Source organism: Papaver somniferum, chromosome 1 (genome assembly GCF_003573695.1).
Source record: "Papaver somniferum cultivar HN1 chromosome 1, ASM357369v1, whole genome shotgun sequence".
Taxonomy (NCBI): domain Eukaryota; kingdom Viridiplantae; phylum Streptophyta; class Magnoliopsida; order Ranunculales; family Papaveraceae; genus Papaver; species Papaver somniferum.
The window spans coordinates 207,556,992-207,573,259 of NC_039358.1; the positions used below are offsets into that span (position 1 = coordinate 207,556,992).

Genomic DNA, 16,268 nt, shown 5'->3' on the forward strand with positions numbered 1-16,268 from the left:
TCTATTTAAGAACACATCCAAAACTCCAGAGAGTATACACTCCAAAGAACCAAGAAAGTAAGCAATGGCATCATTTTTTTCATGTCATCTCATCTTCATCATTTCACTTCTTCTTACTTTTACTTACGTCAATGCAGAAGATCCTTGGTGGAGCTTCTGCAATGACAACAAGAAGATAAACAGTACAAAAATCTCATCCAACATTGATCATATACTACCCAACTTAGTATCTCATACTTCAGTTCAAGGTTACACCTTTCTCTCATCCGGTTCCGGAAATGACCGTGTTTACGGTCTAGCTCAATGCCGAGGAGATGTTTTAAACACTAAAGAATGCTCCAAGTGTATCGAAGAAGCATCATTCCAAATACGAAAAACTTGTCCCGACCAAGCTGATGCGAGAATTTTGTACGAATTTTGTTTCTTACGGTACGATACTAATAAGTTTGTAGGAGAATTAGATACTTCTAATGGTTTAATTTACTGGAACGTCGAAAACGTTACTGGAGAGACTGCTGTTTTCGAAAAGATACTTGGAGATTTGACGGATAAAGCTACCAGAGAAGCTTTGGATCGTAGGAATCGGATTGGATTCGGCAAAGGGCAAATTAAGTTATCGCCATTTGAGACATTATATACCCTGGTACAATGTACAAGAGACTTGTCTAAACTAGCTTGTTCGCAATGTCTAGCAACTGCAGTTGGAAATTATGCTGGGTACTGTAAGGATAAGAAAGGATGTCGCGCTATATATAGTAGTTGTTTTGTAAGATACGAGCTGTATCCGATCTTTTTCCCTGTTAGATCCGTCAACACTACGGCTCAAAATGTCTATTCAAGACACTTGTCGTACCCATAGATGTATGTTTGTACCCATAGATGCATCTTTATAAAAATATTGAAAGTTTGGAACGAAATATTTAGCTTTTCTATCAATACTTCATTACCATATCCGCAATTTTCACCCTCGAAATCAACACTGTTAATTAAGTATTGAGAGGAAGTCCACTGTGGTGATGGGAAGATTTTCCCATTTTCACCCCTTAACGGGACTGCGAAATTAGCAAACTAGATGGGCAAATCCTCAAATTTGAGATCAACTTGTGTGGATTGACTTTACCTGGGTCGAGACTCGGCTCTTGTTGAGAGGAGCATCGTCTCAACCTGAGACGACCGACTTATCTTGAGCAGACAATGACTCTTATTTCACTCCCTACAAATTCAAGCGTTTCCGATCCACTGCCACAATTTCTTATAATTTCACTTTCAAAATTGATATTTTAGACAAATTATAAATTTCAAAATTTCGTACAAAAAATTTCCAGAAAAATGACAAGCTCATCATAAATACAAAATACTTTATCGGTAAAAACTCGCGATCCAAAGAATAGTCTGGATGAAGCTATTTGCAGAGGTTATGTACCACACTTGATCCTATCAATGGTGTTCAACAACCACATCACGCTTTGGGAGAGCATTTTTAAACAATTTTATCAGAAAACTGAAAATATGAAAAGTTGTGATTTTGCTGGCTTGTCACGTCGCCGAGGTCTACAATCTACTGCATGTTGCATCCTCTCGGACTCAGTATATTGTAGACCTCTTAAGATCATTTTTTTTCATGTTTTTTAGAAAAAAAACAAAAAAAAAATGTGAATGTAGATAGTTTGAATTTCTACTCTGACTGCTTTTCCACTGTAACAATTTAATTCTTCATACATAATTCTTTTTATGCAGCAAAAATATAAGAAATAATATATTACTCTTTTTTTTAAGCATGTATTTATATATAAGAAGGATTAGTCTATAATTTCGCGTGGGTATGTGGTACCCACAGAGTCATGGAAATTAATTTGACTAATAAAATATGGGATTGCCTGATCCCAAATTTTGGTTGATAGATTTCTCATTTGACTTCCATCTGTCGCATGATTGGCTAAGCCTTCAGCCGCCTAGTTTCCTTCTCGGTAGTTGTGCTGGATCGCTGATTGTTGAATTTGTTGCATCATATTTTTTATTTCATCAACCATTCCTGCGATGTACCACAGTGGAGCAGTAGGTGATGTGATGAATCACAGAAGATTTTCTGAATCTGTCTCAAACAGAACCTTTGCCATTTCCTTTCCTTTGCCGTACTGGATGCTAAGAGCAAAGCCCAGGTTTCTGCTGTTAATGCAGTTGTAATTCCTAAAGGATGAGCCAGAGCCATCACAGTTCTTGTCCCTGAATTTCTACAGATGAATCATGCGCCTGCAAAACCTGGGTGGCCCCTGGCTTCCCCCATCAATATTAATCTTTATCCAGTTTAAGTTTCGTTTGGACCAACCTACAAATATTGTTGATATTCTTCTGGTACTTCCAGAATCATTAGGTAATGGAGAGTCACCTGGTAGCACAGGAAGTGAAGTTTTTAAAGCCCCTGAGTACTCTTGTTGTTGTTTTACGGCCCGAGCTATAATTTCATCTGATGATGTTTGTTTTTGCTGGTATACCAACTCATTCCTACCCAATCATAAGGTTCAAAGTAGAAAGCAGAGTGAGGATATGTCAGGTGTTAGATGCAGATCGTTGTAAGAGTTGGTTGATGGTTGTCTGAGGAGTTATATTGATTGCGATGTAATTTTATGATAAGAAGTTGCTTAAAACAAGAATCATATTATTGGGGCTGAAAAAGGGTGGCTTTTTGGGGTTATGAAATAACAACTTATATGAACCCTTATCTATATTTTTCCCTAATGTCTAATCTACCCTTAATTTGATTAGTGCTAATTAAATTGATTAAGCTAACTAATCAGTCTTAGTGAATCGATTAGACTAATCCAAACATTAATTTTTTGTACATCTAAACTTGATTTTTTTGAGTTTTGAAGAAAGAAAAATGGTGATTTTGGTGAAATTTTTTTGACAAATTTTGAAGACAAATGACGAAACCCTTCATCACAAAACTCAAGATGACCTTATTGTTAGAGCATAGCTCGGTCAACCTCGCATGCGTTGCTATATCAAGCATGTTTGTCAATGTTAGTGATCAAAACTATAAATTCTTGATTTCTGTCCTATTAGCTAAGTCTCGTACTAGGATAGGAAAAGTGTAGTTGAGCTCAAGGACCTCATGGCGATTCAACGACAACGACGAAGATCTACACCAAGGAACCGTGGAACTTCATCAACTAAAAGGTATGTGAAGACTTGAACTTATCTATCACTCGAAAGTCTATATATTCTTCTCCTACTTCTTTTGAGACAAAAGTCGTATGCTAAATAGACTAGATCATATACACTTGATATTTCGAGCTGAGTATTCATTGCTTATCTTTTACTCGAAATCATGTGTTGGTAAAGCGTTTCGCTTTGATCAGGTTTATCTTCACCTAGTGACGAAAGTCATGAAAGTTTCAATCACTTTGGAAATTTCTATGACGAGAAAGGTCTGTTGTTCTTCACGTATGAATATCGCCCTCTGAGAATGTTTCAATGATTGAATGAGAGTTTAGATTATATAACCATGTATTCCTTGAACCGAAGTTTTCGAACTTTGTTGATCAAGAGAAATCGGTAGGATTGTGGAATTGGCTTGCCCAAGTCCGCGAACTGACGGAAGTTTTCATCCCGAGAATTTCTGCTGGATTTTTCTTTAACTCGTTTGCGTGTTTAGTCCGTGAACTCAGTCCGCGAACCCAGTTCGCGAACTGGCAGAACTTCTCTTACCGAGATTTTCTGCTGAGTTTGTAAAACTCAACCGATTAACTTAAGTCCGGAACTAGTTTGTGAGCTTAAGAGGTTATGATCTAAAGATGTGCTCTGAACATGAAACATTAATTATTAAGGAATGCTTTATGCAAACCGTGGCTATAATGTTCATGAGCCAATTCTAATCGAATCGGATCATCTTTGTTTCAATTGTGTCTTGTGTAGTTATATAAGATCTCATAGTAATTGAACAACTCTTAACTAGTTAATTTGAGTCAATTGAACAAGTTATGGTGGAGAAGAACATGATTAATATGAGATGCTCATATGGTTGACCTTTTGGGTTATCATGTTGAACCAACATACGTGTACTCGTTTGTGCATGGTTTCTCAAACCCAGTAAACGTGTACCCAAGTGTGTGTGACAAGCTATGTCTTTTGATCTAACGGTTGAGAAATATTGGATTGAATCTAAATCAGGTTTTCATCTAACGGTGGATAGAGTTTGCTTTTTACCTAAGGCAAAACCCTTATTTGAAGGCTATATAAAAGAGACTTCTAGCATCAAGCAAACCTAATCCCCACACGTCTGTGTGCTACTAGTGCTCTCTCTAAAGTCGATCTCCATTAACTCTTGAGTTTCTTCTCTAAACTCGAGTTAACGACTTAAAGACTTCATTGGGATTGTGAAGCCAGACCGATACTAGTTTTATCGTAGTTGTGTGATCTGATCTTGCATCTTCTATCGTACGAGTACAATCGATTGATTGGCTTGAGATCGTGAGAGTTCTCCGATAGGCAAGATAAAGAAGTCACAAAAATCTTCGTCTCACTGTTTGTGATTCCTCGACAATCCACTTGTATAGTCAGGAAGGATTGTAGAGTGGTAATTGGTTAATCTAGGTTGTTCTTTGGGAATATAAGTCCGGATTATCAATTGGTTCCTGTTACCTTGATTTTATATCTAAAGACGGAAAAAAACCTATGGTTTATCTGTGGAGACAGATTTATCCTTTCGATAGAATTTTCTGTGCGAGACAGATTCATTTATTATCAAGTCTGTGATTTTGGGTTGCAGCAACTCTTAGTTGTGGGTGAGATCAGCTAAGGGAATCAAGTGCGCAGTATCCTGCTGGGATCAGAGGCGTAGGAGTACAACTGGACCTTGTATCAGTGGGAGATTGGTAGGGGTTCAACTATAGATCAGTCTGAAGTTAGCTTGGAGTAGGCTAGTGTCTGTAGCGGCTTAATACAGTGTGTATTCAATCTGTACTAGGTCCCCATGTTTTTCTGCATTTACGGTTTCCTCGTTAACAAAACTTATGGTGTCGGTGTTATTTCTTTTCCGTATTATATTTGTTATATAATTGAATTAATATAGGTTGTGCGTTCGTGATCATCAACTTCTCTAATCCAACTTTTGGTTGTTGATTGTAGTTGATTGATCCTTGGACATTGGTCTTTGGTACCATGCAAGTTATCTCTCTTTGATAAAGACTCGCTATTGATTTTAGCTTGAGTAAAGATCAAATTGAGAGATTGAGATAATAACTTCTTGAGATACTTTTTTATCTAGATTGAGTCTGACTGTCTAGTTGATTCTCTAACAAAGTATTTCGGAGTTAGTCCATACAAATTTCTAAGATAAATATTGGGTGGTGTTGTAAGACCCCCACTTTTTCAATTGGTATCACAGCAGGCAAACACGTTAAAGACCTCATCAGTCTGTGTTTGTGGCGATCTGACTATATGGACCTTTATGTCTCAGTCGACGCTTCACCAGGAGTTAAAAACAACCGGAACACTTTTTCCATGATACCTATTTTGGAAAAGTGTTAGTTCATGATCCAGGTTCTGTTTGTACCGTTGCATTCAATGCTGTTTCCGAAACAAGTAAATCCTCAAACTTTTCATGGGCTGATGAGTGATGTTCTATTGGTAATCGGTTTAATAAACCATGGATAACATAAAGGATCAAGGACTTTGTAAAAGGGAGTATTAGTTCTGACAAACATCTCCTGTCAACTGCTGCTAATGATTCTACGGAAGAAAAATCTCTATGTGTCAACGCTTTCAATGCGTCTATTGGAAGTGATAAAATCACAGCTCTTACGGCAAAAACATCCACATACTCAAGGTCTGATTCAGAGAGTGAGTCTGACACAGAGATTTTTGAATTCTTGAATAAAGAGGTCCTTCAAGAAAATCTTCAATTAAGACCTTCATTGAAGAAACTAGAACCACTGATCCAAGTGAAAGATCTTGAGATAGATTGTCTAAATGATCGACTCACCAGAACCGTTTTTCTAAAGGAAAAAAACATTAATACTCTCAAAGATGATCTTCAACGATTGTCTGGAAGTTATGATAAAATCTCAGCAATGTTATTTGGTCAGAAATCCTTTGGAAACACTAATGGTTTAGGATTTAAAATCAAGACTACAGGTATCGTCAACTTTGTTCCTAAGTTTCGTGGAAAGACAAAGGCTGGAAGTTGTGATCAACAGAAGGAACTCCAACAAGACAAGGGATCACCAGCTTGTTCGTCTTGTGGAAATGCAAATCATGTTCAAAACTTGTGTTGGAGGTTCAAGCAGAGGAACAAAATAATTTCTAAAATACAAGAGAACATGCAAAAGTTGAATTTGGATAATCAAAGCTCGTGCAAAACCAATGTTTCCAGAAACAGAAGGAGGAAATATGTTCATACAACAAGCCGTGACATGCAAGGGGGGCATCTGGCTCACCTTGTCTCTGATTAAGCTCGGAGACGCCTGCATCATCATCCTTAGCTTGAGAAGTTGAGGCTATGCATCTTGTGGCTCAAGTATGTATCTATATTTGTAAAGAAGATATTCTGCTAACGTTATTGATTGTGGATCCTTAAACTGTTTCAAAGATTAGGGTTTGACACTTATAAATCCTCTTATCTTCTTCTTTTTTCTCTTACGTTTTCATGGCTCCTGTAACTATAAGTTCTTCTAAAAGTATTGCAGTAGAAGAAGTCAACGTACACCTGTGAAAAGGAATCACTTCCTCATGGATGATAAAGAAGAAGTCTACAATCAAGAGTAAAGGTTCTTCCTCTAACTGTCCCTTTTCTGTTTGTTGTGCTGTTAATCATTTTAGAGAAATGGTGAAATATTTCATCATTAAGCGAAATGATTTAAAATCTCGAATCATTTCCTCTGTGGAAGAAATAAATCACTATGAACAAAGGTTGTCTCTAACCATAAATACCTTGTGTGATCTAAAAAGGGAACTTAGTGAGTTAACTGATGTTTTTGAAGATTTAGAGGAATTGAATGATCCCATAATCAATGATTTCTTCAATAACAAGAAGGAGTTTTCTGTAGATTCCCTGAGAAAGATCTACAATACCTAGTATGTCTTCTTTTTGGATTAGATGGAAGAATAACTAGTGTTTTGAATAGCGATGATTGTGACTACACATAGCTATTATTTGTTTCATCTTCTTATGTTATTTTTTAGGTTTATTGGTATTAAATTCTAAAAATATTTGGAGGATGATAATTATTGCAGTATTTTCTTGGTTTGTTATATTGCAATATTTTTATGGGATATGTATTGTTTGCGTCCGTGAACTTGAAGGTCCCATATTGCGGTCAAAAGTAAAGTCGCTCATGAATCGGTATTCGTATTGATGAAAGAACGAATGGACTTTTGATATATACAAAAGTTATGCCTATTCAATCATGTATTTAATGGAAAATAGGATTAAATATTTTGTGTGACAAGGATAAAGTCTATTATGTTGTTATGCATATAATGATGCAAGGATAGATAGATCCGTGTATGTTTATCCAATGTATAGATATTCATTGATTCAATTTATTATGTTTTACCGTGAAGGCTCCATTATGTGTCTTATGTTGAGCACCTTACAACTAAGTCGATTAACCTTGGCTTTGTTGGTTGTTCCGTAAGATGCTATATGTTGAGCATTATGAACTAAATTAATCATCCTTGGTTATTTAGTTTTGTACTCCAAAAGTTTTCTTTCTTATGTTGAGTACATGTGCGGTTAATATGGTTATGTTCCATGATAATCTTAGTCGGGGTTCCATAATCTCTTATGTTGAGCCCAAAATAATTAAATTGATTACCTCGGTGATTAGTTTGGTTATTTGTTTGTATTTCGATTAGATTAATTATAGGTTCTCTTGAAATTAATCTAATTGAGTTTTCATATATTCCACAAGTTCTTGTGTTGAGTATATGAAAGGTTACACTATCATGTTTTATTGGTTAATGTAGTCACGTATTCCGTAAGGTTTTCCTTATGTTGAGTACTTGAACGGTTAAGTTAGTCACCTCCATATGATTAACTTAGTCGTAGCCTGTTGCTCCGTGAGTTTACTTATGTTGAGCACTTTCAATTAAATTGATCACTTGTGTGGTTTTGATTTAATTGCGTATTCCAATTAGAATATTCATGGGTTTACTTGTGAGTATTTTGATTGAGTTTTGGATATAAAAAATCATTCGCATGGTTTTTGGTGTCCAAATAAAAATCCTTCTTTTCTTTCGAAATTAAGGTCGCTCTTGTTGTTCCTTTGGGAATGACATCAAATGTGGGAGAGTTCTTTTTAACTTGTGATTAATGGTAATATCTTGCAGGGAGTGCGGCTGTGGAATTTTATAGGGGTTATCTTGCGTCTTAAAACTCCTTGATGAATGTTGTTAGCTTCGGCTACAAGATTGCATCTAAGTTAAGATGATATGTTATCTTTCTTTTGGTCATGAAATGTCTCTTGTGGAAATTTCATTATGAACCCGTTCTTGTACCTTTGCTAATTTTATTGACAAAAATGGGGAGAAATATTGTAGGTCACACTACAAATACATATGGTTTTCGGATCATTGTGTAAGGGGGAGTGGTTTCCATGATTGAGATGGAGTATTGACTAAGGGGGAGTGATACATATCACCATAGTATTATTGTTAAAGTCGTGATGCAATTGGACTTTGATGTTCATAATAATACTGTGACATTATATAATAATGATCGAGAATCTCGATTTCTCTCATTGTTATAGCTACGGATCTTCAACGATGGTGATACTAAACTTACAACCTTTGGTATCATTGGAGTACTTGGAAGGACGAATATTTCAAGGAATGTTGAAGATTGGACTATGGAATAGGAGCCACTAAAGTTTATCTTTTTTGTATTCCATATGTATTAATAGTTTTGTCACTAAAATTGACAAAGGGGGAGATTGTTAGAGCATAGCTCGGTCAACCTCGCATGTGTTGCTATATCAAGCATGTTTGTCAATGTTAGTGATCAAAAGTATAAAGTCTTGATTTCTAGCCTATTATCTAAGTCTCGGACTAGGATAGCAAAAGTGTAGTTGAGCTCAAGGACTTCACGGCGATTCAACGACAACGACGAAGATCTACACCAAGGAACCGTGGAACTTCATCAACTAAAAGGTATGTGAAGACTTGAACTTATCTATCAATCGAAAATCTATATATTCTTCTCCTACTTCTTATGATACAAAAGTTGTATGCTATATAGACTAGATCATATAAACTTGATATTTCGAGCTGAGTATTCATTGCTTATCTTTTATTCGAAATCATGTGTTGGTAAAGCGTTTCGCTTTGATCAGGTTTATCTTCACCTAGTGACGAAAGTCATGAAAGTTTCAATCACTTTGGAAATTGCTCTGACGAGAAAGGTCTGTTGTTCTTCACGACTGAATATCGCCCTCTGAGAATGTTTCAATGATTGAAATGAAAGTTTAGATTATATAACCATGTATTCCTTGAACCGAAGTTTTCGAACTTTGTTGATCAAGAGAAATCGGTAGGATTGTGGATTTGGCTTGCCCAAGTCCGCGAACCCAGTCCGCGAACTAACGGAAGTTTTCATCCCGAGAATTTCTGCTGGATTTTTCTTTAAATCGTTTGCGTGTTTAGGCCGCAAACTCAGTCCGCAAACCCAGTCCGCGAACTGGCGGAACTTCTCTTCCCGAGATTTTCTGCTGAGTTTGGAAAACTCAACCGATTAACTTAATTCTGCGAACTTGTTTATGAGCTTAAGAGGTTATGATCTAAAGATGTTCTCTGAACATGAAACCTTACTTATTAAGGAATGCTGTATGCAAACCGTGGCTATAATGTTCATGAGCCGATTCTAATCGAATCGTCTTTGTTTCAATTGTGTCTTGTGTAGTTACATAAGATCTCATAGCAATTGTACAACTCTTAACTAGTTCATTTGAGTCAATTGAACTTGTTATGGTGAAGAAGAACATGATTAATATGAGATGCTCATATGGTTGACCTTTTGGGTTATCATGTTGAATCAACATACGTGTACTTGTTTGTGCATGGTTTTCTCAAACCCAGTAAACGTGTACCCAAGTATGTGTGACAAGCTATGTCTTTTGATCTAACGGTTGAGAGATATTGGCTTGAAGCTAAATCAGGTTTTCATCTAACGGTAAATAGAGTTTGCTTTGTACCTAAGGAAAAACCCTGATTTGAAGGCTATATAAAAGAGACTTCTAGCATCGAGCAAACCTAATCCCCACACGTCTGTGTGCTACTAGTGCTCTCGCTAAAGTCGATCTCCATTAACTCTTGAGTTTCTTCTCTAAACTCGAGTTAACGACTTAAAGACTTCATTGGGATTGTGAAGCCAGACCGATACTACTTTTATCGTAGTTGTGTGATCTGATCTTGCATATTCTATCGTACGAGTACAATCGATTGATTGGCTTGAGATCGTGAGAGTTCTCCGATAGGCAAGATAAAGAAGTCACAAACATCTTCGTCTCACTGTTTGTGATTCCTCGACAATCCACTTGTGTAGTCAGGAAGGATTGTAGAGTGGTAATTGGTTAATCTAGGTTGTTCTTTGGGAATATAAGTCCGGATTATCAATTGGTTCCCGTTACCTTGATTTTATATCTAAAGACGGAACAAAACCTATGGTTTATCTGTGGAGACAGATTTATCCTTTCGATAGAATTTTCTGTGCGAGACAGATTCATTTATTATCAAGTCTGTGATTTTGGGTTGCAGCAACTCTTAGTTGTGGGTGAGATCAGCTAAGGGAATCAAGTGCGCAGTATCCTGCTGGGATCAGAGGCGTAGGAGTACAACTGGACCTTGTATCAGTGGGAGATTGGTAGGGGTTCAACTATAGATCAGTCCGAAGTTAGCTTGGAGTAGGCTAGTGTCTGTAGCGGCTTAATACAGTGTGTATTCAATCTGTACTAGGTCCCCAGGTTTTTCTGCATTTGCGGTTTCCTCGTTAACAAAACTTATGGTGTCGGTGTTATTTCTTTTCCGCATTATATTTGTTATATAATTGAATTAATATAGGTTGTGCGTTCGTGATCATCAACTTCTCTAATCCAACTTTTGGTTGTTGATTGTAGTTGATTGATCCTTGGACATTGGTCTTTGGTACCATGCAAGTTATCTCTCTTTGATAAAGACTCGGTATTGATTTTAGCTTGAGTAAAGATCAAATTGAGAGATTGAGATAATAACTTCTTGAGATACTTTTTTATCTAGATTGAGTCTGACTGTCTATTTGATTCTCTAACAAAGTATTTCGGAGTTAGTCCATACAAATTTCTAAGATAAATATTGGGTGGTGTTGTAAGACCCCCACTTTTTCAATTGGTATCACAGCAGGCAAACACGTTAAAGACCTCATCAGTCTGTGTTTGTGGCGATCTGACTATATGGACCTTTATGTCTCAGTCGACGCTTCACCAGGAGTTAAAAACAACCGGAACACTTTTTCCATGAATACCTATTTTGGAAAAGTGTTAGTTCATGATCCAGGTTCTGTTTGTACCGTTGCATTCAATGTTGTTTCCGAAACAAGTAAATCCTCAAACTTTTCATGGGCTGATGAGTGATGTTCTATTGGTAATCGGTTTAATAAACCATGGATAACATAAAGGATCAAGGACTTTGTAAAAGGGAGTATTAGTTCTGACAAACATCTCCTGTCAACTGCTGCTAATGATTCGACGGAAGAAAAATCTCTATGTGTCAAAGCTTTAAATGCGTCTATTGGAAGTGATATAATCACAGCTCTTACGGCAGAAACATCCACATACTCAAGGCCTGATTCAGAGATTGAGTCTGACACAGAGATTTTTGAATTCTTGAATAAAGAGGTCCTTCAAGAAAATCTTCAATTAAGACCTTCATTGAAGAAACTAGAACCACTGATCCAAGTGAAAGATCTTGAGATAGATTGTCTTAATGATCGACTCACCAGAACCGTTTTTCTAAAGGAAAAAGACATTAATACTCTCAAAGATGATCTTCAACGATTGTCTGGAAGTTATGATAAAATCTCAGCAATGTTATTTGGTCAGAAATCCTTTGGAAACACTAATGGTTTAGGATTTAAAATCAAGACTACAGGTATCGTCAACTCTGTTCCTAAGTTTCGTGGAAAGACAAAGGCTGGAAGTTGTGATCAACAGAAGGAACTCCAACAAGACAAGGGATCACCATCTTGTTCGTCTTGTGGAAATGCAAATCATGTTCAAAACTTGTGTTGGAGGTTCAAGCAGAGGAACAAAATAATTTCTAAAATACAAGAGAACATGCAAAAGTTGAATCTGGATAATCAAAGCTCGTGCAAAACCAATGTTTCCAGAAACAGAAGGAGGAAATATGTTCATACAACAAGCCGTGACATGCAAGGGGGGCATCTGGCTCACCTTGTCTCTGATTAAGCTCGGAGACGCCTGCATCATCATCCTTAGCTTGAGAAGTTGAGGCTATGCATCTTGTGGCTCAAGTATGTATCTATATTTGTAAAGAAGATATTCTGCTAACGTTATTGATTGTGGATCCTTAAACTGTTTCAAAGATTAGGGTTTGACACTTATAAATCCTCTTATCTTCTTCTTTTTTCTCTTACGTTTTCATGGCTCCTGTAACTATAAGTTCTTCTAAAAGTATTGCAGTAGAAGAAGTCAACGTACACCTGTGAAAAGGAATCACTTCCTCATGGATGATAAAGAAGAAGTCTACAATCAAGAGAAAAGGTTCTTCCTCTAACTGTCCCTTTTCTGTTTGTTGTGCTGTTAATCATTTTAGAGAAATGGTGAAAGATTTCATCATTAAGCGAAATGATTTAAAATCTCGAATCATTTCCTCTGTGGAAGAAATAAATCACTATGAACAAAGGTTGTCTCTAACCATAAATACCTTGTGTGATCTAAAAAGGGAACTTAGTGAGTTAACTGATGTTTTTGAAGATTTAGAGGAATTGAATGATCCCATAATCAATGATTTCTTCAATAACAAGAAGGAGTTTTCTGTAGATTCCCTGAGAAAGATCTACAATACCTAGTATGTCTTCTTTTTGGATTAGATGGAAGAATAACTAGTGTTTTGAATAGCGATGATTGTGACTACACATAGCTATTATTTGTTTCATCTTCTTATGTTATTTTTTAGGTTTATTGGTATTAAATTCTAAAAATATTTGGAGGATGATGATTATTGCAGTATTTTCTTGGTTTGTTATATTGCAATATTTTTATGGGATATGTATTGTTTGCGTCCATGAACTTGAAGGTCCCATATTACGGTCAAAAGTAAAGTCGCTCATGAATCGGTATTCGTATTGATGAAAGAACGAATGGACTTTTGATATATACAAAAGTTATGCCTATGCAATCATGTATTTAATGGAAAATAGGATTAAATCTTTTGTGTGACAAGGATAAAGTCTATTATGTTGTTATCCATATAATGATGCAAAGATAGATAGATCCGTGTATGTTTATCCAATGTATAGATATTCATTGATTCAATTTATTATGTTTTACCGTGAAGGCTCCATTATGTGTCTTATGTTGAGCACCTTACAACTAAGTCGATTAACCTTGGCTTTGTTGGTTGTTCCGTAAGATGCTATATGTTGAGCATTATGAACTAAATTAATCATCCTTGGTTATTTAGTTTTGTACTCCAAAAGTTTTCTTTCTTATGTTGAGTACATGTGCGGTTAATATGGTCATGTTCCATGATAATCTTAGTCGGGGTTCCATAATCTCTTATGTTGAGCCCAAAATAATTAAATTGATTACCTCGGTGATTAGTTTGGTTATTTGTTTGTATTTCGATTAGATTAATTATAGGTTCTCTTGAAATTAATCTAATTGAGTTTTCATATATTCCACAAGTTCTTGTGTTGAGTATATGAAAGGTTACACTATCATGTTTTAATGGTTAATGTAGTCACGTATTCCGTAAGGTTTTCCTTATGTTGAGTACTTGAACGGTTAAGTTAGTCACCTCCATATGATTAACTTAGTCGTAGCCTGTTGCTCCGTGAGTTTACTTATGTTGAGCACTTTCAATTAAATTGATCACTTGTGTGGTTTTGATTTAATTGCGTATTCCAATTAGAATATTCATGGGTTTACTTGTGAGTATTTTGATTGAGTTTTGGATATAAAAAATCATTCGCATGGTTTTTGGTGTCCAAATAAAAATCCTTCTTTTCTTTCGAAATTAAGGTCGCTCTTGTTGTTCCTTTGGGAATGACATCAAATGTGGGAGAGTTCTTTTTAACTTGTGATTAATGGTAATATCTTGCGGGGAGTGCGGCTGTGGAATTTTATAGGGGTTATCTTGCGTCTTAAAACTCCTTGATGAATGTTGTTAGCTTCAGCTACAAGATTGCATCTAAGTTAAGATGATATGTTATCTTTCTTTTGGTCATGAAATGTCTCTTGTGGAAATTTCATTATGAACCCGTTCTTGTACCTTTGCCAATTTTATTGACAAAAATGGGGAGAAATATTGTAGGTCACACTACAAATACATATGGTTTTCGGATCATTGTGTAAGGGGGAGTGGTTTCCATGATCGAGATGGAGTATTGACTAAGGGGGAGTGATACATATCACCATAGTATTATTGTTAAAGTCGTGATGCAATTGGACTTTGATGTTCATAATAATACTGTGACATTATATAATAATGATCGAGAATCTCGATTTCTCTCATTGTTATAGCTACGGATCTTCAACGATGGTGATACTAAACTTACAACCTTTGGGATCATTGGAGTACTTGGAAGGACGAAGATTTCAAGGAATGTTGAAGATTGGACTATGGAATAGGAGACACTAAAGTTTATCTTTTTTGTATTCCATATGTATTAATAGTTTTGTCACTAAAATTGACAAAGGGGGAGATTGTTAGAGCATAGCTCGGTCAACCTCGCATTTGTTGCTATATCAAGCATGTTTGTCAATGTTAGTGATCAAAAGTATAAAGTCTTGATTTCTAGCCTATTATCTAAGTCTCGGACTAGGATAGAAAAAGTGTAGTTGAGCTCAAGGACTTCACGGCGATTCAATGACAACGACGAAGATCTATACCAAGGAACCGTGGAACTTCATCAACTAAAAGGTATGTGAAGACTTGAACTTATCTATCAATCGAAAATCTATATATTCTTCTCCTACTTCTTATGATACAAAAGTTGTATGCTATATAGACTAGATCATATACACTTGATATTTCGAGCTGAGTATTCATTGCTTATCTTTTATTCGAAATCATTTGTTGGTAAAGCGTTTCGCTTGGATCAGGTTTATCTTCACCTAGTGACGAAAGTCATGAAAGTTTCAATCACTTTGGAAATTGCTCTGACGAGAAAGGTCTGTTGTTCTTCACGACTGAATATCGCCCTCTGAGAATGTTTCAATGATTGAAATGAAAGTTTAGATTATATAACCATGTATTCCTTGAACCGAAGTTTTCGAACTTTGTTGATCAAGAGAAATCGGTAGGATTGTGGAATTGGCTTGCCCAAGTCCGCGAACCCAGTCCGCGAACTAACGGAAGTTTTCATCCCGAGAATTTCTGCTAGATTTTTCTTTAAATCGTTTGCGTGTTTAGGCCGCAAACTCAGTCCGCAAACCCAGTCCGCGAACTGGCGGAACTTCTCTTCCCGAGATTTTCTGCTGAGTTTGGAAAACTCAACCGATTAACTTAATTCCGCGAACTTGTTTATGAGCTTAAGAGGTTATTATCTAAATATGTGCTCTGAACATGAAACATTACTTATTAAGGAATGCTTTATGCAAACCGTGGCTATAATGTTCATGAGCCGATTATAATCGAATCGAATCGTCTTTGTTTCAATTGTGTCTTGTGTAGTTACATAAGATCTCATAGCAATTGTACAACTCTTAACTAGTTCATTTGAGTCAATTGAACTAGTTATGGTAAAGAAGAACATGATTAATATTAGATGCTCATATGGTTGACCTTTTGGGTTATCATGTTGAATCAACATACGTGTACTTGTTTGTGCATGGTTTTCTCAAACCCAGTAAACGTGTACCCAAGTATGTGTGACAAGCTATGTATTTTGATCTAACGGTTGAGAGATATTGGCTTGAAGCTAAATCAGGTTTTCATCTAACGGTAAATAGAGTTTGCTTTGTACCTAAGGAAAAACCCTGATTTGAAGGCTATATAAAAGAGACTTCTAGCATCGAGCAAACCTAATCCCCACACGTCTGTGTGCTACTAGT

General features: G+C 36.3%; 1 protein-coding gene across 1 annotated transcript; it reads left to right on the plus strand.

Moving 5' to 3' along the window:
- LOC113335989 (cysteine-rich repeat secretory protein 55-like) lies at positions 1-917 on the plus strand. Its single transcript, XM_026581990.1, has one exon. It carries the CDS (start codon positions 65-67, stop codon positions 857-859), a length of 795 nt encoding a protein of 264 aa, XP_026437775.1. The 5' UTR covers positions 1-64; the 3' UTR covers positions 860-917.
- The last annotated feature ends 15,351 nt before the right edge of the window (positions 918-16,268 follow it).